The following is a 27,463-nucleotide window of genomic DNA, read 5'->3' as shown; positions in this document are numbered from 1 at the left end:
GTGCAATGGACACTTTATTTTTTAGAGTGTAAGATGTACTAATCAGCTATATACATCTGTCATAGGATGCTATATATTCTATAGAAGTGGCTTATCCACTGGTATTATCTGTACAGTGATGTGCTTTCCTTACACTGCACACCTACATATTGGGTTAGCTAAGACATGTAATGTTTCTCCAGGTCGCTTTGAAAATTATAAGTCAGTTTCGTTTCTTCCACTTAAGAACTCATGATGTAGTGTTGGTGCATAAATTAAACATGTTGAATAAAATCCTAGTCATGCAAAAGCTGTGCACCATTAATTGTGATTAGCATTTGATGATATTTATCCAATGTGTGTGTATTAGCTATGGATTTACAGTGGCTTAGTTTCAGAGAAGAAAGTACAATGCTATATGTACATCCAGAGAAATCCCTTATCACTGTGTTGGTGAAGTAATATTAATGGTGACATTTTCAGAGAAGAAATTACAATGCTATGAAAACCCTTTGACATATCACGGTGTTGGTGAAGTAGCTAATATTAATGCCGGTGGCTACAAAAAAAATACATATTTGAGGAAAGGGCTATGGCTACCCAACAGATGTGGGACACATACAGCTAATTGGATATTATTATGGTTGTGGTTGCAGGAGATGAGCTGAAGGTAATACACACTAGCATTAACCTATACATGTCTATGTTACTACTTGCTAACTTCATTCATTGTGACTTAGCATTTGGTATGCAGTCAGTGGAAAAATTTTTATTCTACAATGGAAATCGCTTTATTATGTATACAACCATATCACTGGTTGGCAAAGGAATGTAGCAACAATGTCTTAATAAACCTATAGCCAGCTCGTCTAAGTTGCATGTTAACACAATAGCTATAGCACTAGCGTCTTTTGTTCTGGTCCTTTCTGTAGTCTTTTAAGCATAATTTATGTAGTGTGACCTGACCTCTGGTGCTACTGGAGAACATAAGGGAAGGTAGGGCTCTCCTGAGGTTCTAAACAAGCGTTAAATTGAATTGAATTGTGTCTGTACGATTATTGATGACATCATATACACAAATTTTTTATTTATTATAATATGATCCAGTGATACAGTGTTAGCAATATAGACATTAGCATTTTTGTGTCAATAACATAGTGTTTGCCTTCAGCACTGTAGTGGTAAGTATATAGTAGAAATGTTCCATGTGACCAGATACGCCATGTGACCAGATACTGGAGCAGCTCACTTAGCTAACAAAGATAACAACTGTGATCGGATGATGGATGGCACTGCTATGTGTACAGCATTGTAACCTGTATAAGTTTTAATAGTGTCGCCAACATTCTACATGTTCAGAAGGTAAAACATTGAACAGTGCTGGTACAGAGTAAATGGTTATCCAATTTTTGAGCTAGTCAGCTGTGAAACCACTAAACCCTGAAGCTATTTTCAAAGGGATTCGTCCTATGTCTGATGGCACACACATGGTGTCTACAAGTTCTTGTATGCTTACAAAGTGCTTTTTATCCAAAAGTTGCTGTTCTTCCCATATAGACAGCATATGTTTACCTGTTCCTAGAAACAAGTTATGCATGGGATCTATGCATAACATTCTAACTGGATCAAAATAGTTTAGCTCTAATAAATATGAATACCTGCAACCATACTTAGACTCTTCATCTTTCTGTTTTGTTTTTGTTTTACATTTTTTTATCTTGCTGATAGACTTTCTGTGGTATTCATTTGTTCGTTTAGGCCAATGAATACTGTCAAAACCTGAGTAGTCCTTCTTACTTACTGGTCCTGGAAAATTTTTAAGGCATTTAGAGCATCCTAAATTGGCAGAATGGCCTAAGAACCCGCAAACTTTCCTGCCAGCTGGTATATCACAAGCTACACACAAAAGGGCAGTTTTCACAGTTTCACTCTTTTTTTGAGATCCATCACATACAGTTAAAGAAATTCCTGTCCAAAACTCTTTGAGTTCATCAACTAATGGTTTTAAAAATGAGTTTATGTCTTTTTTTGGTTCATGTGGTCCAGGAATTAGTCCTATTAATATAACATTTTCTCTTTTGTATCTAAGGAATCTAGGAAGATTCAAAACAGTAATGTACATAACCCCCACAGAGGATATAGTATGGGTATATGGCTGAAACCAGTCAATGTTAAGAGCAAGCCCAAATGAACATTTATTGGCTGAAAAGGAATAGTTTATTAATGGTGTTTCTGTAACGTTAAAAAACTCCTTCCAGATGTTACCATCGTAAATGCTGCTTATGATGCCATCATCTATTTGGGTTTGCTCATGCCACAAGTGACAATTGGAAACAAAATCATTATTTAAAAGCAAACTTTGCAAACTTTCTTTCAGACTCTTGTAGCAATAAACTAAATTTGGATAAAAAATTGTGCGTCCAGAAGAAAATTCTACTGGCTTGAGTAAAGTGGTATCACATGGCAGACGTCTCCTAGGATAAGGGTGATTGGGGTATGGAACGTAAGTGCACTGCTTGCTAGAAAGAATTGGAGAAGCTCTGTTCAAACATTCCCTGTCTTTGTAAATTGATAAACATTTTCGGCAAACAGTATACCTCCTGAATTCATTCGACAATCCCACTTTCTTTTTCAAAGTATGTAATGTTTGTGGAAGTTCTTGTACAAGTGTTTTATAATTGGTGAAAAGTTTCCTAATACACTGAAGAATGCATAAAGAAACTTTAGTAAGAAATCAATGCATTTATCTGGCAAATAAAATTTTCCTTGCAAGATTAATATAAATCTCATAAACCATTTGGATAATATTTCACTACGTTGCTTTTCAGCATTCATACTTGAATATTTAGGTAAACCAGGTGCTTTTTCATTGTAACCATCACTTTCATATTCAGAGTCTGGACAACTCTCATTCCACATTTCCAAATCATCTTCGGAACTTGACTGTTCTGTAAGAATCAGTTTAATTAATGGTATAGCTATATGTATTCTACGCACGCACACATGTATATAGTTATCCAAGTACACATAATAGCTATATATAGGCTTTTATGAAACCTAAAACCAGATATTATTTATACATATAGTTGCGTTACTTTATTTCTCATAATCATGCATGCACTGACTATTTGAAGAGATCTTGCTTGTGACCTGCACTTCGTGCAGAGGCAAGTCAGAACAACAGTCATGCATAGGTTTGATAGACTACATATATAATTATTGATGATGTGTCTAGTAGCTAATAGCGGTAACTCATAAAACGCTATACATACCTGATAACACTGATTCTGCAGAGTCCATTGAGGTTTCAAACTCTTCTTTACTATGACCTGCAGCTAGTACATCTTCTTGTTCTACAATTTCCTGATCACCAAAATGTGGCGGCTGAGGTGCACTCAATGTCTCAACAGAATTCCAATCACCTATATATTGTTATGTAATAATATCTAACATGCATACATGATACATTCACATATACTTATAATTACATGCTTATGAAAATTTGTCATTGACTTATTCCAAACAGATTACATCTACATGCACATGAGTACATGCAGTCAAAATATTATTTGATCAACTCCGGCTATTCAGTTGCTTTTAAAATTATCAATTGTATATACAGTATATCAATTACGTAGCTATAGCATTTGTTGATCATGCACCCCTCAGATATTACACTAGCTCTGTAGTAACTTAACCTTCTGGGATTTCCGAGCCAGGAAAGGTTGTAACTTGGCTTGATGTAATCCAAGAACCATCACTTTTTAAGTATAGTTTCTTGTGTTTCTTGAATGTTTTTTCTGCCAAAAGTTTGTCACAGTGAGGGAATTGAGACCACCAGTGTTGGGAGTAACGCGTTACGTAATATTATTACTTTTGTGGTAACGAAGTAATATAATGAAATACGCTATGAAAACAGGTAATATAACGCAAGATACTTTACTTACAAACGTAACGCGTTACCTAAGTAATATAATTACTGTAACGAGTCTAATATGACGTAATATTATTACTAAAAGTAATGAAGTTACTAATCTCGTTAGTAATCTTCTGAGTAACGCCTAACCACAATGGAGTAACGAGGCCTATTGAATGAAGCTTATTCACTAGCTTCTTACTTATAACCAAGATTTGTACATTGCCCAACAACGCAATCATGTCACGTGATAAGGTGGTAGTTTCACATGTGACAGCTTAAGGCTGTGGACACAAAGTAATATAATATGTAACATTATTACAGTTACTTTATTTTATGGGTAATATGTAACTGTAACTAAATAGTTCAGTTGCAAGTAATATGTAATATGTAACTAGTTACTTTTACAAAGTAACTTGCCCAACACTGGAGACTACTGCTGTTGATCTGTTAGTTTTCACAGGAAAACGACCTCGCAAATACGGGGTGAATACTCGACTGAAAACCTCAGAAATCGACGCGCAGTCAGGCGCATTCGAACAAACTCGTATCCTGAATCCGCTTGGAACACGGGGTACGAGTTCGCTTGAATAACTTCGATTAGGAACACAACATCTTCGGGCTCACCTGATTCCTTGACTGATATCATCCGAATATCTCCTAGTTCTTCCTGAAATTGCGACTGACATCTTCCGATTGCACGCATAAACGATACTTACAAATGGATCGTGTTTCTCCGCATCCAAGGTACTCAATTTTAACTTTCACGTTATTTAACATTTACAAATGATTTTAAATGCGATATTGATTATAATAAAAATTATGGTTCAGTTGATCTTGTTTATCAGATCATCCTCCTAGTGCAGCTTGGCTTTTGAATAACTATTCCCATCCGCTCAGCGCTTACGGTGACACATCTCTGAGGAAATAAACAAATACCAGTAACAAATTATCTGCGTACAAAAACACTCACATTGTTGAGTACTAGTTTATGAAGTGTCCACACTCATGATGCAACTCCAACGAGTTGTCCGTCTTGAGTTAGCCTTCACCATACATCTGAGGAAATAATCAACACTATAAAAATATTGTTTATTTGAATAATAAAACACTTACATCATTGTTTAGTAATCCGTGCGGTGTCCACATTCATGATGTAACTCCAACGAGTTGTCCGTCTTGAGTTAGCCTTCACCATACATCTGAGGAAATAATCAACACTATAAAAATATTGTTTATTTGAATAACAAAACACTTACATCATTGTTTAGTAATCTGTGCAGTGTCCACATTCATGATGTAACTCCAACGAGTTGTCCGTCTTGAGTTAGCCTTCACCATACATCTGAGGAAACAAACACACTATAAAAATATTGTTTATTTGAATAACAAAACACTTACATCATTGTTTAGTAATCTGTGCAGTGTCCACACTCATGATGTAACTCCAACGAGTTGTCCGTCTTGAGTTAGCCTTCACCATACATCTGAGGAAACAAACAACACTATAAAATATTGTTTATTTGAATAACAAAACACTTACATCATTGTTTAGTAATCCATGCAGTGTCCACATTCATGATGTAACTCCAACGAGTTGTCCGTCTTGAGTTAGCCTTCACCATACATCTGAGGAAACAAACACACTATAAAATATTGTTTATTCGAATAACAAAACACTTACATCATTGTTTAGTAATCTGTGCAGTGTCCACACTCATGATGTAACTCCAACGAGTTGTCCGTCTTGAGTTAGCCTTCACCATACATCTGAGGAAACAAACAACACTATAAAATATTGTTTATTTGAATAACAAAACACTTACATCATTGTTTAGTAATCCGTGCAGTGTCCACACTCATGATGTAACTCCAACGAGTTGTCCGTCTTGAGATAGCCTTCTACCCTGCAGGAAAAGGAAAGGTATATATAGCAAGGAGGTGAGACAAAACTTCAGGCCCCAGGTGTGGGGGATTAGGCAAATGCATGCAGTAAAATAAAAATACTTAAAAGGAAGGTGATCAGGATTTTTCCTATTTCTGTACCTTTTTAGACACGCTTGATACAATATCTTCACACAGCCTGTAGGACCAAGTGCCCTACAGACCTTTAGCACTTTGCGCTGCAAACTAGTGCAAAGCCAAATAATAAATAGGTGTGAGAATTAGGCTTAGCATAGGGTCAAATACCCTCCTATTCTTCACGGGGAAGCTTGATAGCTGCATCACAAGACATAATATGGAGTACTCAGTATTTTCACCACATGGCTGGTGCCTGGCTATTGACAAGTGATACAAAGTTCCTAACTCTATTGTAACATGTAGGTCGTCCATTTTCTACAATCAAAATTTTATTTCAATTTAAATTACCTACAAATCCTTGAAATAACAATGTCAACCTCCCCCTCACAAAAATTGTTTAATTTCTTCATCAAAAGTGGCACAAGAGTTGACTGATAGTGCTTAAAGGGGCAAATAAGTGTTCTTGTACGTTTCCTTGGTTAGCTAGAGTAGTAAGGGCTGTGCTCAACCCTCTGTAATAAATCTCTCCAAGAAAAAAAATTTAATTCGAAGCTGACCATTTTAGCTGTTCACCATATAGAACAGTGTTCCATTCCAGTTCATCGATAGGGTAGTTTGCAACGTGACTAGATAGCCTATGATGATGCCATACAATTCATAATACCACGTCATTTGTTTTGTGCCTTGGCTATACCAGTGGTGCTCAATAGAGAGCTGACTATTGCAAATGCAAACAGCTTATATTGATGTGCGGCACTTTATTATCTCGTACTTTAGCTTCACATCTCTAGGTGAATTTAGAGACGGATCTCTAGTTAAACTGGCCTTATGCTATCACTTACGAGCTCTCAAATGAGTCTGCACATCCTGTGCATAGCTTTCTGTCTCTTCATGATCAGTAAGACCTATGGGAATGCCTGCTGGAAGCTGCCAGGTTTTGGTGAGGAGGTTGAAAAATTTCGTCTTGTGTCGGTAAAAGGTTGATTTTGATACCAGTGAGGACAGTACCGACCTTCGTCGTCATTCTCTAACATAAGTAACGTTCCACCGTCAATGCTGGCCATTTTGTAAAAAAACAAAAACCATAATTGAAAGTATGATTACCACCACATGCGTACCACAATCGATTATTGCATAAGTCGACGTGTACAGGTGTATTCGGGGTACTGAATATTTGTATGAGTATGGTTCACAAAAATCGCGATGTTTCGGTGCTGAGTTAAACCGATTCAATGATACACCGAATTGTTGACGATTGTGCATCCGAATCCAGTTAAATCTTCGGGATAGAATCTCTCTGAATATTCGGTAAGGTTTTCCTGTGTTTGGTCGCTTAGCATGTATTTCTGATTCCAAAAGTCGCGACGCAATTAATCTGCGAATTGGTAATGTCCTAGGACTGTATAAGCTACTGCTTTCCTTACCAGATCTAGACATATCTTCACAGCATTAGCAATTGATTAGCGATGTTTCAATGGCGGTATATATTACCGCTATATACGTCATAATTACGTATTGTGGAGAACGCGCACTATTGTGTGCATTCACTGGGTCAGAGTCAACGCTATATAAAGCCTACTTCCAGCTGCAGCTGATTATAAGATATAGCTATTCTCGATGACATGGATTCTTCTACACCAGATTCTGAGGACGGTATTGATATGCTGCAACTTGTTGGGACTCAGCGAGCGGGGAAGCAGAGTCGCAAGCGTAGTGCCTTTGATAGGGACCCTACCCTTTCTGATCCCGAATCAGAAACTCCGGAGGATTCTCAGCGAGACTTAGATGGCGAGCTGGAGGTCAGCCCTGGTAGTGATGCTTTATCAACACAGAGCTCATCACTGAGCGCAAGCTGGACACCAGTGACATCTCAGTCGAGTACTAGCAGTTCGGGTACTCCAAGGAGGCCCAAATCCGGACGGGCAACGCAACGGTTCAGACATAAGAAAATATCCATCTTTCGCAGCGGAAACAAGGAGCAAAGCTCAGAAGCAGAATCTATCCTTTCGGAATTGAAAAAAACGAATACAAGCATTAATGCTTTGGCACAGAAAATGAAAAAAACGGAAAAGAGAATGCAACGAGTCGAAAAAAGAGTAAAGGTTTCTAGTTCTCCTCCTAGCAGTGCGGATGATAAATGTGCCCTTAAGAGGACTAGCATTCCAGCAGGAATAAGAGTAAGCCGGAAACATAGCTATACATAGCTATATAGTAGCTAAAATTATATTTTTGTGCCCACTGCACTGTAGAGAGAAACCAGAAGAGTTTACAAGTTATTGGTGGAGGAGGACTTAGAGAACTTTCCAGGATGGAAAATCGAACCAGGGTAACAATATATAGCCACTATATTGCATGCATAAGTATACACATTTATAGAATTACCTACAATGACAGATAGAATCAAGGAGTCTTTGACAGACTAATAAGGGAGGTAAAAGCATTAAATCCAGTTTACTTGACTGAACACATCAAAGGTTAGGTGTTCACAGCTGCCACACAACATATTATGTGCTATTAACATCTATAGAAGCAGCATATAGGTTTTACAGATCCAAAACTGAAGAGGAGTCCATAAAAAGACGTGGAAAGGATATTGAAAAAAATGTTAAAAAAAGAAGATATGAAAGGCTCACAAGGGTAATTTTTATAGTTATTTGTGTGATGATATGTTTAACAGTACATATAACTGGTAGAAACTTCAGGACCGCAAAGCCTCCTTTAGTAAGGCTACATTCAATGATGAAGCAGAAAAGAGAGAATGGGAGCGTGTTCTTACTTTAGATTTAATGTCGAGTGACGAGAGTGACTTGGACGACAATGCAGTGGAAATTCTAGTCACCCATCAGATACCCTGGCTATCTGAGAGTGTTAACAATTTTAAACAAACTCTAGATGCCGAAGCACTGAGATCAAAAAGTACACAGTCAAGAAGACAAATGAACAGACGAATTGAAGGGAGCCAGTCTGTAAGGCAACGACCAGACAACTCAGACTACCCAGAATGGGTATTTACTTAGTAACTGACTCTATAGATTTGATTTGTAGCTAAACCGGAGTGGTTTTGACTCATTAGCTAATAGCTATCATGATATAGCTAGCTACTAGAAACTTTGAAGTTGTATTTTTTTTAATTTGTAAATCATAAAAATAACATTTCAGTCATCTAATTTTAATGAACGGAGACATTGTAGCTAGCTGGTTTAAATAATACGCGCAGCATGAGGTATGTAATTTTCTTAGTCGCGTGATAATTGGAGAGGACAATCGTGAGTGAGGACTTGGAGAGATAGTGCGCGGCGCTTATAATCTCCAATCAATAACGCCTTCCGCGAAAATAGAGGTCTAGCCACGCGAGACTAAAGGTTTTGCACATCGCCATGCAATGAGTATAGTCTGACCCCACCCACTGTGTTGAGTAAGGTCTGGTGACAAATGCTAAAGCTTTGGGCTCTACGCCATTTTTGTTTTCTGACCAATCACATGCTTTGATTCAGGTACGACGGGATTTGATAGGCTAGAACGATCAAGATGGCCGACTGAAACTATGGATACAAATGCATAAACAATATGGAATATGGAGGTCCCAAAAACGTAGTGTAAGTCACCAGACCCTACTCAAGGCAGTGGGTTGGGTCTGGGCATGAGACTATTCAACCAGAAGCATATCGAGAAATTAAGACTTCTATCACGTGCACTCAAGTTCTAGATCATTCGCACGGGTCTGAGATGTGTACCGACATATTACCAGAGGAGATTCTTGGAGCTTTTGTGTTGTTGGTGAGATGAACGTTTTCTCACATACATTTGTAGTGCTGGTATGTAAATTAGGTAGTTAGTAGATCCTTTACACCCCAGTAAATTGATGACTATACCATGTCTTACTGTGATGATGGAATGCACTTACGCCTACTGTTGTCATGCACAGCTATGCCACTTACCACAAGTGTTGCAATGAAAATGGATATAGCTTCACAAGGCGAAGCCAAGTGAAATCTCTAATAAGGACACCTTGATATCAGACACTTGTTTATTTGTATTAGTGTATACATACCTTGATAATCAGGGCGCTTGTCACTGGTCCCATTTGTGTTATTGTAGGTACCTTGATAATTGGCATTTGTCACTGGTCCCATTTGTATTAGTGTACACATATGCCCCTAAAACAAGTAGTCACTTCCATACTATCTGTTGAAACACTTGCGACGGGATCAAGATTCAGTGAAGTGATCAAAAGGGCTTTTTCACCGTGAATCAAGCAATCAATACGTCAGAAAATGTGGCGATCAAGCACCTTTGAAAGTGAACTTTTAGCAACACGAGAATTTACTAGGCTTTACGGTTGACGATCAAGCATCAAGGCCCTTTTATAGGTGAAATCAAGCGATCAAGGATAAATTTCAACGATCAAAATTCTTGGTCATGGTCGCAAGTGTGTCAACTGACGGTGTGGGAGTGACTACCCCTTGTAAAATCAGTACAGTTCTCTGTTAAGGATACCTTGATAATCAGAACACTTGTCCCATTCGTATTAGTATCCATTGTAAAGAAAGTTATATGGAGTGATTCAATGTGTGATGTAATGTATAATATGTGTGTTTTAGTTGGCTTTGAATGAAATTAGTAGTTGAGGGAGGGTGATCTAGAGCGTAGAGATTATTTGTTGAGCAGTTAACACCCGAGTGGAGTTTATTGTTACAACATCCATGCATGGTTCTGAAGTTGATAACTGAAGTTGTCCATAGTAACTTTAGTTACTAAGTAACTCAAGTTGGTGGTAGCCCTGGTACTATGGATAACTCAAGTTGTCCATAGTAACTTAAGATTGGTGGTAGCCCAGGTACTATGGATAACTCAAGTTGTCCATAGTAACTTTAGTTACTAAGTAACTTAAGATTGGTAGCAGTCCAGGTACTATGGATAACTCAAGTTGTCCATAGTAACTTTAGTTACTAAGTAACTTAAGATTGGTAGTAGTCCAGGTACTATGGATAACTCAAGTTGTCCATAGTAACTTTAGTTACTAAGTAACTTAAGATTGGTAGTAGTCCAGGTACTATGGATAACTCAAGTTGTCCATAGTTACTAAGTAACTTAAGATTGGTAGTAGTCAAGGTACTATGGATAACTCAAGTTGTCCACAGTAACTTTAGTTACTAAGTAACTTAAGATTGGTAGTAGTCCAGGTACTATGGATAACTCAAGTTGTCCACAGTAACTTTAGTTACTAAGTACCTTAAGATTGGTGCATGGTAGTCCAGGTACTATGGATAACTCAAGTTGGTCATAGTAACTTTAGTTACTAAGTAACTTAAGATTGGTGCATGGTAGTCCAGGTACTATGGATAACTCAAGTTGTCCATAGTAACTTTAGTTACTAAGTAACTTAAGATTGGTAGTAGTCCGGTACTATGGATAACTCAAGTTGTCCACAGTAACTTAAGATTGGTGCATGGTAGTCCAGGTACTATGGATAACTCAAGTTGGTCATAGTAACTTTAGTTACTAAGTAACTTAAGATTGGTGCATGGTAGTCCAGGTACTATGGATAACTCAAGTTGGTGATAGTAACTTTAGTTACTAAGTAACTTAAGATTGGTGCATGATAGTCCAGGTACTATGGATAACTCAAGTTTTCCATAGTAACTTTAGTTACTAAGTAACTTAATATTGTTAGTAGTCCAGGTACTATGGATAACTCAAGTTGTCCATAGTAACTTAAGATTGGTAGTAGTCCAGGTATTATGGATAACTCAAGTTGTCCATAGTAACTTTAGTTATTAAGTAACTTAAGATTGGTGGTAGTCCAGGTACTATGGATAACTCAAGTTGTCCATAGTAACTTTAGTTACTAAGTAACTTAAGATTGGTAGTAGTCCATATGGCAAGCGATCAGTAACAAAATTACACCTTAGGTTGACACAACTTGACCTTAGGTTGAAACGCTCCACCTTAGGTCGAGAACTTTTTCGACCTTAGGTCGAATATCAGAATAGCTACTTCCTGTTTCATATATCGCCTTACATTCATTCTTTTTAATGCCTGTTGGTTGACACGTGTTTAACAGTAGTTAGTGGAATGGAAGACCACAAAACTGTGGTAGTAGTATATGGTGAACGGCGAAGGCCAGTTCGATTCAAGCCCGGCAGCACTCCTAAGGAAGAGGTAGATAATCTATTTGAAGCAGTGACTGACTGTTTCAGTGACATTATTCGCGCTAACGAAGGCTCTAGTACTAGTTCAAAAGAATACTTTTTGCAACAAGAAAGTAGCGAATTTGGGGGACTGATCGACGTTACTGGGTTTGTTAAAGACAAAAAGACTATAAACCTTTGTTGCTCAAAGACGACTTGTGCTGAAGTAAGTGAGCTAGAGGCAGCAGTACCATTAGCACGACTTGCTTTCATTATGTAGGGGAAGAGTGTGTAATATGTAATACTACAATTTAATTGTATAGGTGAACACTGCAACCAGCAAGGCAAAGGGTGTGTGCAAAAAGCTAGGAAAACCCTCTGCTGCCAATGCAAAAGTGTTGGCTGGTCTTTTTCCAGCATATTCAACAAGTGGTGTTAAACGGAAGTTTAATCCAAATGTTGAGTGTGTTGCTGCAGAACAACAACGTAAGAAGAAGGCAGCGGTGAAAGGAAAGGGCAGGGGCAAGACAGTACAGGCAGTGTTGATAGAAGATCCATCCACTATACCTAAACGTGCCAAAAAAGAATTATTACAAAAAGACGGAAAAGCCAAATGGATTGAATTTCATAGACATTTTAGTGCAGACGATGTCAGTCGGTTGTTGGCAGAAACATTTTCAGACATGGGCAAAGCTAGATTCATCTTTTTGCAGCCACACAAAAACAATCAACTCACTACTATTAAAGAACAAAACTTAGATGGAAATGCAATTTTCCAACTTGCTAAAAATGGCACTTTGTACCTACAGTGCATACGTGACAAATCTAGTGAGAAGCCACCTGTTGATCTAGTGCAGCAAGGCTACAATCAAGAGAAAGCTGTAGCTTTGCAGCAAGAAGCCACTGCTATAGTAAAGAAGTTAAGGGTATGTCAAAGAGTTTCAGTCGTAGTATTTTCCATTAAGAAGTAAAGGCAGTACTGTAGATACTAATACTAATTGTATTTTGAACTGTGGTATTTTTGTAAATCACATAGCACTATAGAACCCTTTAATTCTCATCCAATATTCCAGAACTGGTACTGATGATAGATTGTTATCTATTTTTAGGCTGCCTGCAAGCCAGGCTCACTAGGCAATCCATTGTGTGTCTCAGACAGCGACGGGCATATTGGACAGATGGTAATACGCTTTATTGTGTCATGGTTATGTAATATCATTTTATCATAGGATGACTCGGGAGAAGGAAAGGTGGCTGAATCAGCAGAAGCAGCACAACGTTTTGAAGTATATTTTTTGTGGAAGTATTTGTACCATACTTATACAACTGTAAACGACATGGTTATGTGCTTGCTTAGTAGTGCTGACAAACCTCTGTGATACTTGACTTTGTGTCTGTAGGATTTGCAAGAGTGGAGGCAAGTTAGAGCACAAGATATTGAGTACAATGAAGCCCTAGAACAGGACATGGCTAAGGTAGCCACAACTGTCTAAAGTTACAAGTATGGATAATTACCTTTCTTTGAATTAGGAAGCTGCAAAGGAAAGAGAGGAAGAAAAAATGAAGGTAAATCACATTTTGAAATGATCTATAAATAAAATTCACTAATCCAGTTGTATGAGCAAATCTAAAACAAGATGAAGATGAAGTTTCACTCTAGCAACGATGTGGGGATCAAAGTTGGGTTCAAGCTACCCGATGGAATGAAAATATATTACGCTTTCACTGAAACAGCTACCGTATAGGTATGTATTCCTAATCAGTTGTTATACTACCATTTAAATTGTAGGACATGTATCAGTTCATATGTGCAAAGGAAGTTCCTTTACCATTTTCACTGCATTCACAATTCCCATATGTAAAACTAACTTTAAAAACATGTGCCAGCGAGTCAATTCAGTGCTATCATGAGTGCTTGATTCGTGTGTTATTGGATGAGGATCCTGTTTCCACTGAAACACTCAATCTGCTTTGTGATGAGGTATTTATGAAGGGAGTAAAAAAATACAAATGAACAAAATTTACATTTATCTACATACAGGTCAGTAATGAGGATGAGAATAATTTCGTTATGTATGAAAGTGATGAAGACAATGAAACATGTACAGGTAAAAAAGTTTTGCCAATTTGTTGACATAAATTTACATACCTTTTTTCATAACCAGATGAGAATGAACGTAGGGCATTCATGAATTCTATCAATGCTTTGAGTGGTCCTACACGTACAGTTAACAGGAATTCTGTTTATAAAGACGTATTGAATATGTATGAACCACAGCGAAACTCACTAATAGTTACGAGTTGACACGATTTCCGTACTTGAAACCTGCCATTTCTCGAGACGAGCTAGACGTACGGATACGAAATAAATTTCGTGATACATTGGATACGCCAATCGTATAAGAATCCGTAACTATTACGGTTTGACACGATAATAAAATGGCCGAGACGACTTTGTCTTCACAAAGCCTAGCTAGGAGTCAAACGAAATAGAAAGCGACAGTTTTGTGATCACTGCCACAAAGAAGTGTCCAAGTCTACGTATTATCGGCACAAGTTAATGCATACAGAAGATTCGGATCTCGAGGAGGACGCAAGTAGGGAACTTCTGGAATTCCCCAAAAATGGAAACGAAGAGGACTTTTTTGAGATATCTAACGTGAGTTATGTGTGAGCGTGAGTTATGTGTGAGCGTGAAATTGGTTGTAGAAAGAAAATTGGAGAGGGATGACACAAAATAAGCGCCATCAAAGAAAATTTATACGAGTTGTTTGAACCGCTAAAACAGCCAGCTGTACAGTCCAACCAGCTCGGAAATTGGCTAGTCCTAGAGAGTGGAATCAGAAATCCCAGTGGTCAATTCTTCGAGCATTTTGATTAATTAACACAATGACCCATTACAATACTCGAGGTAAGAAGTCAGCACACATAATTTCTACATATCACTACTTCATATACAGGTATGGATGCCAACCGTGGCACACCTCAGGGTTCAGGTCGGACCATTCAATCACGAACTCCACAAAGCCGAGGTAAGAAGTCAGCACACATAATTTCTACATATCATTACTTCATATACAGGTATGGATGCCAACCGTGGCACACCTCAGGGTTCAGGTCGGACCGTTCAATCACAGACTCCACAAGGCCGAGGTAAGAAGTCAGCACACATAATTTCTACATATCACTACTTCATGTACAGGTATGGATGCCAACCGTGGCACACCTCAGGATCCAGGTCGGACCATTCAATCATGGACTCCACAAGGCCGAGGTAAGCAGTCAGCACACATGATTTCTACATATCACTACTTCATATACAGGTATGGATGCCAACCGTGGCACACCTTAGGATCCAGGTCGGACCAGTCAATCCCGGACTCCACAAGGCCGAGGTAAGAAGTCAGCACACATAATTTCTACACAATATTATCACTACTTATATCTAGGCATGGATGCCAACCGTGGCACACCTCAGGGACCAGATCACAGTTTTCAATCACAGACTCCACAAGGCCGAGGTAAGAAGTCAGCACATGTAATTTCTACATATCACTACTTTATATACAGGTATGGATGCCAATTGTGGCACACTTCAGGATCCAGGTCAGACCATTCAATCACAGACTCCACAAGGCCGAGGTAAGAAGTCAGCACACATAATTTCTACACAATATTATCACTACTTATATCTAGGTATGGATGCCAACCGTGGCACACCTCAGGGACCAGATCACAGCTTTCAATCACAGACTCCACAAGGCCGAGGTGAGAAGTCGCAGACTTAATTTCTGCATATCACTACTTCTCCAATAGATATGGATGCCAACCATGGCACACCTCGAAGATTAGAGCAACAAATTACTTCAAGGACTCGAGGTGAGAAGGCGACAGGCCAAATTTATTCTGTGTGTTACTTGGGTACCACTAGGTGTGGATAATAGGAACAGTCATTTGGTTGGATTCTATGCGAGATCTAGACAAGAGCAGCATAGTGAACCTGTGACCTCAGCAATTGAGGGGAAACTTGACCAGATGGCTGCTATGATGCAAAGTCAGCAGGAAGCACTATCAAAGTTTGCCATGGACAATCAGGCATTGAGGATGACCGTAGAAGCCTTAAAAGAAGAAGTTGGGTCAATGAGAGAAGAGATAGGAAACTTACAGTCTGCCGGTCAGGAAGGTACCACACCAGACGAAGCACTTGCTAGCTCTAATGATGAACGTCTCGATACCAATTTGAGTGTAAGTACTACAGTATTCATTAACAGTTAATATTAGAGAAGCTTTTATGTAAGTGCTTAAGTATTAGTTGCTGCATCTTACTTGATTGCATCGCCATGTGCAGGTGGATTAATAAACTTTCATTTGTTTATTTACCTTGTGTTGGATTGATACTTCTGCAACCGTTATCATGGCTAACTGATCATATTTGTAGGGAGATGTTAAGAAGCTATATGAAGAATTCGATGCTGATTTTGATTTAGAAGAAAGGTATGAAATAGCAAATGACAACAAATATTGATGTAATTAAACCAGGCGCACGCCCACAGCCAGCCAAAGGCCGGCTGTGGGCGCGCGCTTGGTTTACTGAACTTGTTTCCCGAAAAACGTGTGTGTGTACCTATGTATGTTTGTCTGTACACACCCACGTGAGCAAACCATTAGCTCAGTGGTAAAAACAGCTTATCCACAACAAGTTAAGGCTAAACAAAGCCTTTAGTGAACCACCGCACTGGTGAGCTTTGGCTTGAAGGTGGTTTCTTTTCCGAGGTTTAAAACCGGCGCAGCGACTCTCCACAGGCTTCGAGATTGGCTTTCCTAGTGGGCTGTTCAGGTGTTCTACAACTGAAAAACGCCGTAGTAGGCCTCATAGGCTCCCAGTAGATGCGTATCTCGCTGTTCTAAAAGTGGGCGTGACCCGTACTTACGAAAATGAAGAGCAGCCCGGTGGCTTTAGGGTTTGAGAGATTATATTCGTAGAAGACGGTGTACACTAATAAATTGGGGCAGGTAATGTTGAGTGATAGCTGGTATTAGCTAGTACAGCAAAGAGAACTTAAATTTTAGTGGCAAATTATGGTGAAGTGCATTTGAAATAGTGCTGAAATAACTATTCGATAATTTGCTACTAGCATTATTCGATTCGTTAAAGACTGCCCTTCAAATCGCTGAGCATTGTTCTATTGTTGTCTTGTGTTTGTGATTATATGAGGTGAAGAGCATATAAAGCCAGATTGGATTCGGTAGATTTCAAATTTCACTTTTCTGCAACTCTGCTATTGCATTTTGCCGTATTCTGTGTTTTCAATAATTATTCTACTTAATCATCTTCCTCAACGTTAGTCATCCATCTCTAAGCAAATAAAAAAAAATATGAAGGTTAAATCCTGCTTTAGCTTTCACCTGTTAATAGAAAGGTGTCTGCAATAAATTAGGGCTATTAACTTAGAGCGATAGCTGATATTAGCTAGTACAGCAGAAAGAACTGAAGTTTTTGTACCTAACTGCACTTTAAGCACCACGTGACATGGAGCATTTATTAGAATACACATGGATTGTGTGTGTGTGTGTGTGTGTGTGTGTGTGTGTGTGTGTGTGTGTGTGTGTGTGTGTGTGTGTGTGTGTGTGTGTGCCAATAGTTTAAAAAGAGCCCCGGTAACAAGGTATTAGTTTGTTTGCATAACTACTGTAAGTTATTTGCTACTAGAAACTTATTTAATGATGGTTGAAAATGTAGGAAATGTGGTAAGTCTTCACTCCTTAGTATGTATTGCCAATATGGATCTGGTACCGATACCAGTAATATAGGCAGTGATACTACGTAATGTCAGTATTGGTACTTTTCTACTTTAGAGTGATTCTATTTCAAGATCGTCCTGAGAATTGCTGAGCATAGTTTTAGTGTTGTCTCATCTTCACCTTGTAGGGATATTCAAAGTTTTGCTTATTCTGTAATTCTGCCATTCCATTATTCCATATTTTGCCTTTTCTCACCTAATTGTTCATTGTCAAGTGACTCAAGTCGTCTTTTCATTGCACTTGAGAACTGCAGAATTTTGGCTCAATATTTCAAAAGAAATTTACAGTGACCAGCACTGAAGTTTTAAAATAAATCACCTTCCTCTATAATTCAAGGTTGTTTTAAGTAAATTCTGCATCGTGATTTTCTGAATGATTGGGGTTATAATTATGATTGACCAGCCAACATTTTGGCTGCATTGAAGTAAGAGCAATGTCACCAGGTGATATTTGTACCTTCATGAGACTACACCTAATTGAGACTACGGTACGCATAGTATGCTTTAAAGTTTCGTCGCTAATGAGGTACTTAGACCCTTTATTTACATATTACTAAATTGGTCAGCTTTTAGCAACTCTTGCTGTATATACTTTAAAAATTGATGGAACATGTACATATAGTTTTTTTGTTTAAAATCTGGAATTTGCAAGGCATACTGGTATATATTGTTTGAGTCATGTAACGTAGTACACATTACATATTTTATTTACATATATAGATGTTGGTTATTAATATTAGAGGCAGTTCATCGTTACTACGAATCCCGTAGACGAAAGCTAGTTACTGATGTGAGGCCTGACAGGGTGGCTATTAAAGAAGCCAATGACAGGAACACCAAAGTGAGGAGCAGGCAGAAAGCGGTTAGTTTTCTTTGGGTGCATCAATAAATTTCAATATTGTGGAAACAGTTGTATGATCGTCGCAAGAAGCTATGCGCGACGAAAGAAGAAAAGAAAAGATGGAGAGAAATCATACCAGCCTATATGACTGAAGAGAGTGATGACGGTGAAGGCTCTTACAGAACACATTCACCATCGTGGCGATCTACTGGTTAGTTACATTACATGAATGGTATTTCTTACAACAAGGCTGATTTTATGGTCTCCCTGATAGAACTAGAAGACTTCATTCAAGAGCTGGATCAAAGGTGGACAGTGAAAAGTGTATTGAAGAAGCCCAGAGTAGTGTCTACTCCACTAGTGTGTGAGGCCCCGAGGGGAGCTCCAGCTTGGGCAGTGAGAGCACGGTCAATAAGTCCTACTGTGTGTTAACTTATAATTAGTATAGTGTAACAGATGATACATTTTAGGTAACAACTGCTTATCATGATGCACCACAAAATGGTCACCAGTTGCAATCCTCCTATACTGAAGTGGAACAGGTGTGTACACAGCTAAGCTGTATCATTTGTGATTTTATTTTGACCACTACAGGTTGAAGATCCAGCTGTTGCTAGTGGTGGTACAGGTCATGATCAGATGCACGCAGCTTATGATTCTGAGGTACGTACTACGTATGACATAGCAAATACCTCTTCTGATGGCTATTATCTATTTTCAGAGCCTCACACACTATCCTCTGCCGCAAGATTATTATTCAGATGTATGTGTGTACAGTATAAAAGTTCATATGTTTAGTTTAGCTGCACATTGCAAAGGGCTATTCACCTTCACCGTACTATGCTCGCAACATACAGCCTCCACAAGACCAGTACTATCTTCAGGTAAATTAACCTACAAAATCTTCCGTGTGATGTACCTTAACTGGTTGTATTACAGTTCAGTCAACGACCAGATAACAATGATCATTGCATTAACGTAAGTGTCAAAGTGTCGATTAGGCTTACATTTACATATTATTGATTTTGTAGCACTATGAAGAATCATTGCCATCACAGCAGGTGAGTTGTTTGTGTATAATTTGTCATTACTGTAAATAATAAGCATTGCATACTGAATATTGGGTTATTTCAATGGGATTGCTTTATACACTACCATCATGTTAACGTTTGAGAAGAAAGTTTGTTGATATAATTTGTCATTACTGTAAATAATAAGCATTGCATACTGAATATTGGGTTATTTCAATGGGATTGCTTTATACACTACCATCATGTTAACGTTTGAGAAGAAAGTTTGTTGATAGATACTTTGGCAATACAACAGCAAATCTAGGGCGTTTTGCTTGAAATGTTAAGATTGAGTTTGTGTGGTAAAAGCTTGGCTACATCCGTACATTATTGATATGTGACCAAAAGCACAGCTAGTTTTGCAATTTTCTGAAACTTTTTATAATAACTTCTTGGTTATATATAGAGAAAAACCGATGGCCTGGGATGTCCAAAGTTTTAGCCTTAGTTTTAGAAAACAGCATTAGAGTGAAATAATAAATTTGCACATGTCTACAGTATGTGAAAAATAAGCCACAGAAGGTAACGTTGTGTAATCCATCATAACTCATGAAGGAATTGAAGCAAGCCGCTAGGACTTGGCTCCTTTCTTCCTTATGAAATTGAACACCTAGTAAGGTGTAGTGGCTGGGCGTCCTGCATGGTATTGGAAACCTTACAACTATGAAGGCAGTTGATAGCCCACAAATATGCATCATAAGTTGGCCTATGGGACGTGCCTTGTACAAGTGTAGCCACAACCGTGTTGTTAATCCTTATTGTAGTACCTTTGTAACCATTTTCCACTTATGCTAGCGGTTTGGGTGAATTTAGCAGTAGCTTGAAAGAAACATCCAGCCCGCTATTTGAGACATTGTACAAAATTATATGTATATGCTAAATTATTTATTTTTCCTTAGGGTCAGTATGCTACACCTCAAAATCTTGTAAGTAAATTTTTGCTGTTGAAATAAGTGGTTATTTGGTGCATATTTCTAGGTACACCAAGTTGATTTGGCTGATCCGGTGGATGCCATATTTGAAGATTCAGACTAACATTTTATTTCTTTTTAATGCACGGAAAATGTAATATCTAGTATACGGAAAATTTAATATACCTATACGGAAAATGGCTAGTTTTACTGGGACGAAGTTCAGCATGCTTTGATACTACCGCGATGGTGTTGCTGGGTGTTAATAGAGGACTGCTGATACGGCAAAGGATGCTTTGATACTACCACGACGGAGGTACTGGGTGTTGATAGAGAGCTACTGTTACGGTGCCAGACAGAATTCCGTCTCCAAGAAATGGTCCCACAACGAAGCAAGACGACTGATGATACAAAATCTGATACGAACGCTGTATCCACTCGTAACCAATCCACGACGGTATGTTATACGTACAAGGACAAGGTCGTCATAGACTACCAGTTTCGCTGTGAACAGGATTCGATAGTTTCAGAGTACCCTCTATATGTCAAATTCAGCAAGGAAAGAGGGATCGATGAGGGAGGAGTCCAAAGAGATATGTTTACGGCCTTTTGGGATGATGCATATACCCGTTTGTTTGAAGGATCAGCTACTGTGATCCCTATGGTCCACTCACATATGGACATGTCTACTTTGGTTACACTAGGAAAGATCATTTCACATGGGTATTTAGCAACTGGAATTATTCCAGATCGGATAGCTTTGCCCTCACTTTTGGCTGCTCTCCTTAGTCCAGGTGTCCGGATATCTAGAGTTGTTTTACTTGATGCCTTTTTGAACTATATTAGTACAGCAGAACGAGAAATTTTCAAAGGTGCCCTCGAAGTACAAGATTCATTTCAGCCAGATCTGTTAGATCAGATAATTGGTGTGTTATCTCGTTTTGGCTGTAGAGTAGTTCCTACTCTATTGTCTTTAACTAATATGATTGAGCAGGCTGCAAGATATGAATTCTGCCTAAAACCAGCAGCTGCTTTAGCAACCATCTATTCTGGCATTCCATTATGTCATAAGCCTTATTGGAACAAAAAATCACCAGATGAAATTGCTGCCCTTCATTCTAGATTAACCGCTAACCCATCTAAAGTTTTGGCTATGTTAGATGCCTCAACTATTCGCAGCCCAGCTGAAGAATGAGTTTACGGTTTTTGGTGTCCATGGTGGGAAATATGAAGATGCGTGAACTGAAACTGTTTTTGCGATTCGTTACTGGATGTAGTGTTTGTATCACTTCTAAAATAGAAGTCAAATTCAACAATTTAGCGGGAGTAGCTCGCCGCCCCATTGCACGTACTTGTGATTTTGTTCTTGAGTTACCAACTTCCTATTTAAACGATGATGACTTCTGTTGTGAATTTAACACCATATTCAACACAACAGAGCATGAGTTTTGGTGGTGTATGGAAGAACACAGCTAAGTTTTGCTTATTGAGATGATGACTTTATATTTGATTATTAAGTTGTATCTTAACTTTTTTTCTACCAATTCAATGATAACAAATATAGTATAAGAATGAGCATACATAGTGGGATATATTTACAAGGGTGTGAAGGTTATTATGCGTCAATGCCATAGTTGTTCATTGAACCAAGAGGATTCACTTGTTGGTTTAAGGTATCCAAGTCAGTGCTGCTAAATTTCAAAGGAGTTTGTGGTATTACAATACCACCATCATCATCTATTGGAGCTGGTCCTTCTGGATCAATCCCATAATTTTCACTGACATTGTCAAAAACATCCATGGCAGCTAGTTGTGAGTTCTGGAGGAGCAAAGCACCTGCTGTAAACAATTGGTGTGGAGACTTGTGCCCAGCTGTACGAATTGGGTGGTTGTTCCAACTGTTAACAAATTCTTCTAAGGCCTTGTTGATTCGAGGCAAAAATACGTAGTGCAATGTCCACAAATGGTATTCATTTAATTTATCTAAAATGTCATGATGTTTCATGAAGTAAAACAGCTTGTAATATAGCACCGTGACACTTCTATGCATGTCACGCCACAACCTTTCGATCCTTTGGTTGTGGACACTGCTACCAGTGATCATGCTCCTTCGCTCAGCACCCCTTGATTCAAGCATGTATTGTGCAACCTTCTGGTTTTCTCTCCCCTGATCTGACCGTACTCTTGAGGGTAATTGATGTTTACAGATAGCGGAGAGAAATGTGTCCAACACAGTTGTTGCACGATTGTTTGAACAGCATTGCAGATAAACGATAAGGCGACTGTAGCCATCTATACCACCAAGAGTCACAAGTCTCCATCTTATTAATTTATGGTGTGTATCTACAGAAACAAAATGTATCTCTGTGTATGTTACATTAGAATGCACGTACCTATATGCCAAAGAGAATTTGGGCCTGGAACCGTATAAGGACGTCTCTGTGTTAATCCAGCACGTGACCTCAGTGCTGACCCTAATGGATCAATAGACCTTAATGAGTTCCTCATACGTTCTCTTGTCACTGTAATTCCTCTTGCTCTAAGACTTCCATACACCATAGAGACCCATGAATATGGCAGATCACTCCTGATGTCACATATAAGTGACTCAAGGGCTTCATCACTGACCTCATCAGTTTGTTCATTTACGAGACCATAATCAACACGTCGTCTAAACAAAACACAAACAAGCTCATATGCACCAGTAGATTAAATCACATAAGTAATTTTTCATTACTGTACATGTACCATACCTGTAAATTGTCATCCTGCTTACTCCCAACAGTGCTGCTATTTCTACCCACTTAAATCCAAGTGAAGATAGATATTCTATTTGTTCCCTACTTATATCAAACATAGGTCTTCCAACATTAGCAGAGTGAGTACTCCTTGCTTGATATCCTGATGGAGAAATGTGATCACTGTGGGAGTCCAAAATGGTTTCATAATCAGACCATTTACGATAAATAAATCGCATATGAATTATTAGCTTGTTAAGTGTAAGGAGATATTCCTGCATGTCAGAATCAGGACTGGCATCATGCAACCTCAACTGCAGTTCACCGCATGTACTGAGAGCCATTTCCATCCGTTCCAAAATGTACTCAGTGTAGTTGCGATTAGCAATCCCATGATTCTTTTGTGCTTCGCTTAGTAATCTTGATATTTCATCAAAAAATTCAGCAAATCTTGTCACTTGACCTTCTTCGGCAGCTTGCTCCATTTTCTAACCAACAGGCATTAAAAAGAATGAATGTAAGGCGATATATGAAACAGGAAGTAGCTATTCTGATATTCGACCTAAGGTCGAAAAAGTTCTCGACCTAAGGTGGAGAGTTTCAACCTAAGGTCGAGTTGTGTCAACCTAAGGTGTAATTTTGTTACTGATCGCTTGCCATAAGTCCAGGTACTATAGATAACTCAAGTTGTCCACAGTAACTTTAGTTACTAAGTAACTTAAGACTGGTGCATGGTAGTCCAGGTACTATGGATAACTCAAGTTGGTCATAGTAACTTTAGTTACTAAGTAACTTAAGATTGGTGCATGGTAGTCCAGGTACTATGGATAACTCAAGTTGTCCATAGTAACTTTAGTTACTAAGTAACTTAAGATTGTTAGTAGTCCAGGTACTATGGATAACTCAAGTTGTCCATAGTAACTTTAGTTACTAAGTAACTTTAGTTACTAAGTAACTTAAGATTGTTAGTAGTCCAGGTACTATGGATAAGTCAAGTTGTCCATAGTAACTTTAGTTACTAAGTAACTTAAGATTGGTGCATGGTAGTCCAGGTACTATGGATAACTCAAGTTGTCCATAGTAACTTTAGTTACTAAGTAACTTAAGATTGTTAGTAGTCCAGGTACTATGGATAAGTCAAGTTGTCCATAGTAACTTTAGTTACTAAGTAACTTAAGATTGGTGCATGGTAGTCCAGGTACTATGGATAACTCAAGTTGTCCATAGTAACTTTAGTTACTAAGTAACTTAAGATTGTTAGTAGTCCAGGTACTATGGATAACTCAAGTTGTCCATAGTAACTTTAGTTACTAAGTAACTTAAGATTGTTAGTAGTCCAGGTACCATGGATAAGTCAAGTTGTCCATAGTAACTTTAGTTACTAAGTAACTTACGATTAGTAGGTAGTCCAGGTACTATGGATAACTCAAGTTGTCCATAGTAACTTAAGATTGGTGCACGGTAGTCCAGGTACTATGGATAACTCAAGTTGGTCATAGTAACTTTAGTTACTAAGTAACTTAAGATTGGTGCATGGTAGTCCACGTACTATGGATAACTCAAGTTGTCCATAGTAACTTTAGTTACTAAGTAACTTAAGATTGGTGGTAGCCCAGGTACTATGAATAACCCAAGTTGTCCATAGTAACTTTAGTTACTAAGTAACTTAAGATTGGTGGTAGCCCAGGTACTATGGATAACTCAAGTTGTCCATAGTAACTTTAGTTACTAAGTAACTCAAGATTGGTGGTAGCCCAGGTACTATGGATAACTCAAGTTGTCCATAGTAACTTTAGTTACTAAGTAACTTAAGATTGGTGGTAGCCCAGGTACTATGAATAACCCAAGTTGTCCATAGTACCTTTAGTTACTAAGTATTAAGATTGGTGGTAGCCCAGGTACTATGGATAACTCATGTTGTCCATAGTAACTTAAGATTGTTGGTACCCCAGAATAGCCCAGGTACTATGGATAACTCAAGTTGTTCTACTCAAGAGGATTCTGGTGTGAAGCAAAGGAGAGACTTGCTAGGCACTCAACTGAGCAGCTACAAACAGGAAAGCTGAAAAGAAAATTGCCGGTGAACACTCAGTTACTTACCTGTGCCAAAGAAGACATATCAATTAAGAAAAAGCTGGTGGATCAAATGGACCAAATGGATAAACTCCACAATGAGCACATGCTGAAGTTATCCAACAACATGGAAACATTGACCAGTTCAATAACTGCTGGATTTTCTCTGTTACAAGGCTTATTATATCCTCCACATGTACAGCCAATGTATCAGCAGACAGGGTACATTCTTTTAATCCAAGTCAACAAAGTGGAATGCCATATGGTCCTGGTCGTATTTCTGACTACCATAATGATCGCTCACAAGTGGCTGCAATGAGAAGTCCATATTCTGAGTTGTCTGATCATCCAGAACAGTACCACGGATCTGACCAGTGATGGAAGTATCGGTCTATTACTATATGTACACATATGTGATTTGTATGTGTATGTAGTGTGATTTGAAACAACTTATATTATCAAGTGTTGTTTGTTATTAAAAATATTTACAGTGTATTAACAGAGAAGTGATATAGTAAATGTAAAAAAAATACGGGTCAACATACTAGGTTTGTTATAAAAACATCAATCATACAGTGTAACAGTAAAGTGATAGTAAGTGTACTTTTAAAACTAATTATGGGTCAAAATACTTGGTGAGAATGCGTCTGACGTTTTTCCCTTCAGGCTCATTGGAAGAGGCAATCCTAATACTTGAAGAAACAGGTGGTTGAAAGTATCGATCATATGAAATAGCATTTTGTACCATGTCCTCATTCACTGAATCACTGTTAACTTCACAGAAATTATGCAACACAAAACAAGCATAAATCACATTTGGCAGATCGATTGTGTTAATATCCATAGGTCGTCTAGAATACCAAATCTGGCCTTCAAGCGACCAAATGCACACTCAATCACAAATCTAGCACTACACAATTTAAGCCCAAAATACTGTTCTTGGGGTGTTGACCCACCACCTGCATATTCTTTCATCAAGTACGGCAACAAAGGGTAAGCAGGATCACCTAAAAGGAATACTGGAATAGGGTCTTCTCCTTCCACAATGCACCTGTAGCTAGGTGGAATTGTTTTATTTCTTAAAAAATCACTTATTTTGGAGTTTGAAAATATCCTGGCGTCATGGACGCTGCCAGACCATTTGATGACAACATCCATAAAACAATACATAAAATCACAACATCCATAAAACAATACTTAAAATCACAGCATGCTTGAACATTTACCTTTCCTGTTGATATAATCTGTTGAATTCACCGTCGGCTGCTTGATAGCAATGTGGGTTCCATCCACAGCTCCTATACACTGGGATACCGAGTATGAATTGTAAAATAGTGTTACTTTATCCTTCACAGAAGCTTCAGTTAAAGGAAGTTTTATATATCTGGGACCTAGATGTGATGATATTGCACGAGTCACCCTCCTGACAATTACAGATATACATGGTCTTAATAGACCTAACGAATTTGCAGTTTTGCGTGTGCCAGCTTTAAAAAAATTTGACCTTTTGTTTGTGGGTCATCTTCATCCGATGAAAAAGAATCTTTTCTATCATGTTTTTGCACCGGAGCCTGTTTTCTCTTCTCACTGAGTTTCCCTATTATAAAAAAGGAGTTGTAATTAAGTGGAGAAATCTTGTACAGCACATGGATACACAAACATTGATATCTCTACTTTCACAACACGGAACAATTAAATTGAACACATGTAATGCTTGTACAAGCAATCACCAACAACAACTCAAGAATTCTAACTACCCTTTGCACAAACATTACATGTATCAAGAATTTCAAACGGATATTAATTTGAGCAGAGGTGAGCTTATCAGTATACAAATTTGATAGACACTTTCCTGCTATTAACCTTTGGTTTGTGGGTCATCTTCATCTCCATCGGAACAATTAAATTGAACACATGTAATGCTTGTACAAGCAATCACTGGCATCTCAAGAATTCTAACTACCCTTTGTAGAAACATTCC

General features: G+C 38.3%; 4 protein-coding genes, 1 long non-coding RNA gene and 1 pseudogene across 14 annotated transcripts; 2 read left to right on the top strand and 4 right to left on the bottom strand.

Annotated features, from left to right (window-relative positions):
* Positions 1 to 1,306: 1,306 nt before the first annotated feature.
* LOC136245978 (uncharacterized) lies at positions 1,307 to 2,558 on the bottom strand (annotated as a pseudogene).
* On the bottom strand, positions 2,392 to 27,427 carry LOC136245977 (uncharacterized). Its single transcript, XM_066037427.1, has 4 exons — positions 27,346 to 27,427; positions 26,987 to 27,079; positions 3,252 to 3,401; positions 2,392 to 2,927 (listed from the first exon to the last, which is right to left on the bottom strand). The coding sequence occupies exons 1-4, from the start codon at positions 27,425 to 27,427 to the stop codon at positions 2,611 to 2,613; spliced, it is 642 nt and encodes a 213-aa protein (XP_065893499.1). The 3' UTR covers positions 2,392 to 2,610.
* LOC136245657 (uncharacterized) lies at positions 4,672 to 5,798 on the bottom strand. Of its 2 annotated transcripts, XR_010696044.1 has the most exons (8): positions 5,722 to 5,798; positions 5,580 to 5,665; positions 5,439 to 5,524; positions 5,297 to 5,382; positions 5,155 to 5,240; positions 5,012 to 5,097; positions 4,869 to 4,954; positions 4,672 to 4,814 (listed from the first exon to the last, which is right to left on the bottom strand). It is a non-coding gene; the product is annotated as an uncharacterized lncRNA (long non-coding RNA). The 2 variants fall into 2 exon arrangements; XR_010696045.1 differs by lacking the exon at positions 5,012 to 5,097.
* On the top strand, positions 11,959 to 14,707 carry LOC136245376 (uncharacterized). Of its 2 annotated transcripts, none has more exons than XM_066036880.1 (10): positions 11,959 to 12,274; positions 12,372 to 12,974; positions 13,158 to 13,229; positions 13,278 to 13,334; positions 13,449 to 13,523; positions 13,579 to 13,614; positions 13,662 to 13,793; positions 13,838 to 14,029; positions 14,090 to 14,156; positions 14,214 to 14,707. In XM_066036880.1, exons 1-7 carry the CDS (start codon positions 11,993 to 11,995, stop codon positions 13,677 to 13,679), a joined length of 1,143 nt encoding a protein of 380 aa, XP_065892952.1. In that variant the 5' UTR covers positions 11,959 to 11,992; the 3' UTR covers positions 13,680 to 13,793; positions 13,838 to 14,029; positions 14,090 to 14,156; positions 14,214 to 14,707. The 2 variants fall into 2 exon arrangements, with proteins under 2 accessions (XP_065892952.1, XP_065892953.1); XM_066036881.1 differs by having other exon boundaries at positions 11,969 to 12,079.
* Positions 14,801 to 20,856, top strand: LOC136245374 (uncharacterized). Of its 8 annotated transcripts, XM_066036872.1 has the most exons (20): positions 14,801 to 14,959; positions 15,009 to 15,080; positions 15,130 to 15,201; positions 15,251 to 15,322; positions 15,619 to 15,690; positions 15,745 to 15,816; positions 15,865 to 15,927; positions 15,980 to 16,293; positions 16,487 to 16,542; positions 18,570 to 18,711; positions 18,760 to 18,901; positions 18,965 to 19,113; positions 19,161 to 19,232; positions 19,285 to 19,353; positions 19,412 to 19,453; positions 19,509 to 19,574; positions 19,630 to 19,668; positions 19,722 to 19,751; positions 20,660 to 20,686; positions 20,739 to 20,856. In XM_066036872.1, exons 1-20 carry the CDS (start codon positions 14,938 to 14,940, stop codon positions 20,793 to 20,795), a joined length of 1,650 nt encoding a protein of 549 aa, XP_065892944.1. In that variant the 5' UTR covers positions 14,801 to 14,937; the 3' UTR covers positions 20,796 to 20,856. The 8 variants fall into 8 exon arrangements, with proteins under 8 accessions (XP_065892944.1, XP_065892945.1, XP_065892946.1 ...); XM_066036873.1 differs by lacking the exons at positions 15,251 to 15,322; positions 15,619 to 15,690 and having other exon boundaries at positions 14,802 to 14,959; XM_066036874.1 differs by lacking the exons at positions 15,009 to 15,080; positions 15,130 to 15,201 and having other exon boundaries at positions 14,803 to 14,959.
* LOC136245864 (uncharacterized) lies at positions 22,287 to 24,069 on the bottom strand. The gene is made up of 3 exons (XM_066037326.1): positions 23,425 to 24,069; positions 23,065 to 23,342; positions 22,287 to 23,014 (listed from the first exon to the last, which is right to left on the bottom strand). Exons 1-3 carry the CDS (start codon positions 23,892 to 23,894, stop codon positions 22,287 to 22,289), a joined length of 1,476 nt encoding a protein of 491 aa, XP_065893398.1. The 5' UTR covers positions 23,895 to 24,069.
* Positions 27,428 to 27,463: the final 36 nt, after the last annotated feature.

The sequence above is a fragment of the Dysidea avara genome, chromosome 15 (assembly GCF_963678975.1).
Source record: "Dysidea avara chromosome 15, odDysAvar1.4, whole genome shotgun sequence".
In the NCBI taxonomy this organism is placed as follows: Eukaryota; Metazoa; Porifera; class Demospongiae; order Dictyoceratida; family Dysideidae; genus Dysidea; species Dysidea avara.
This window is presented reverse-complemented; position numbering and strand designations above follow the sequence as displayed.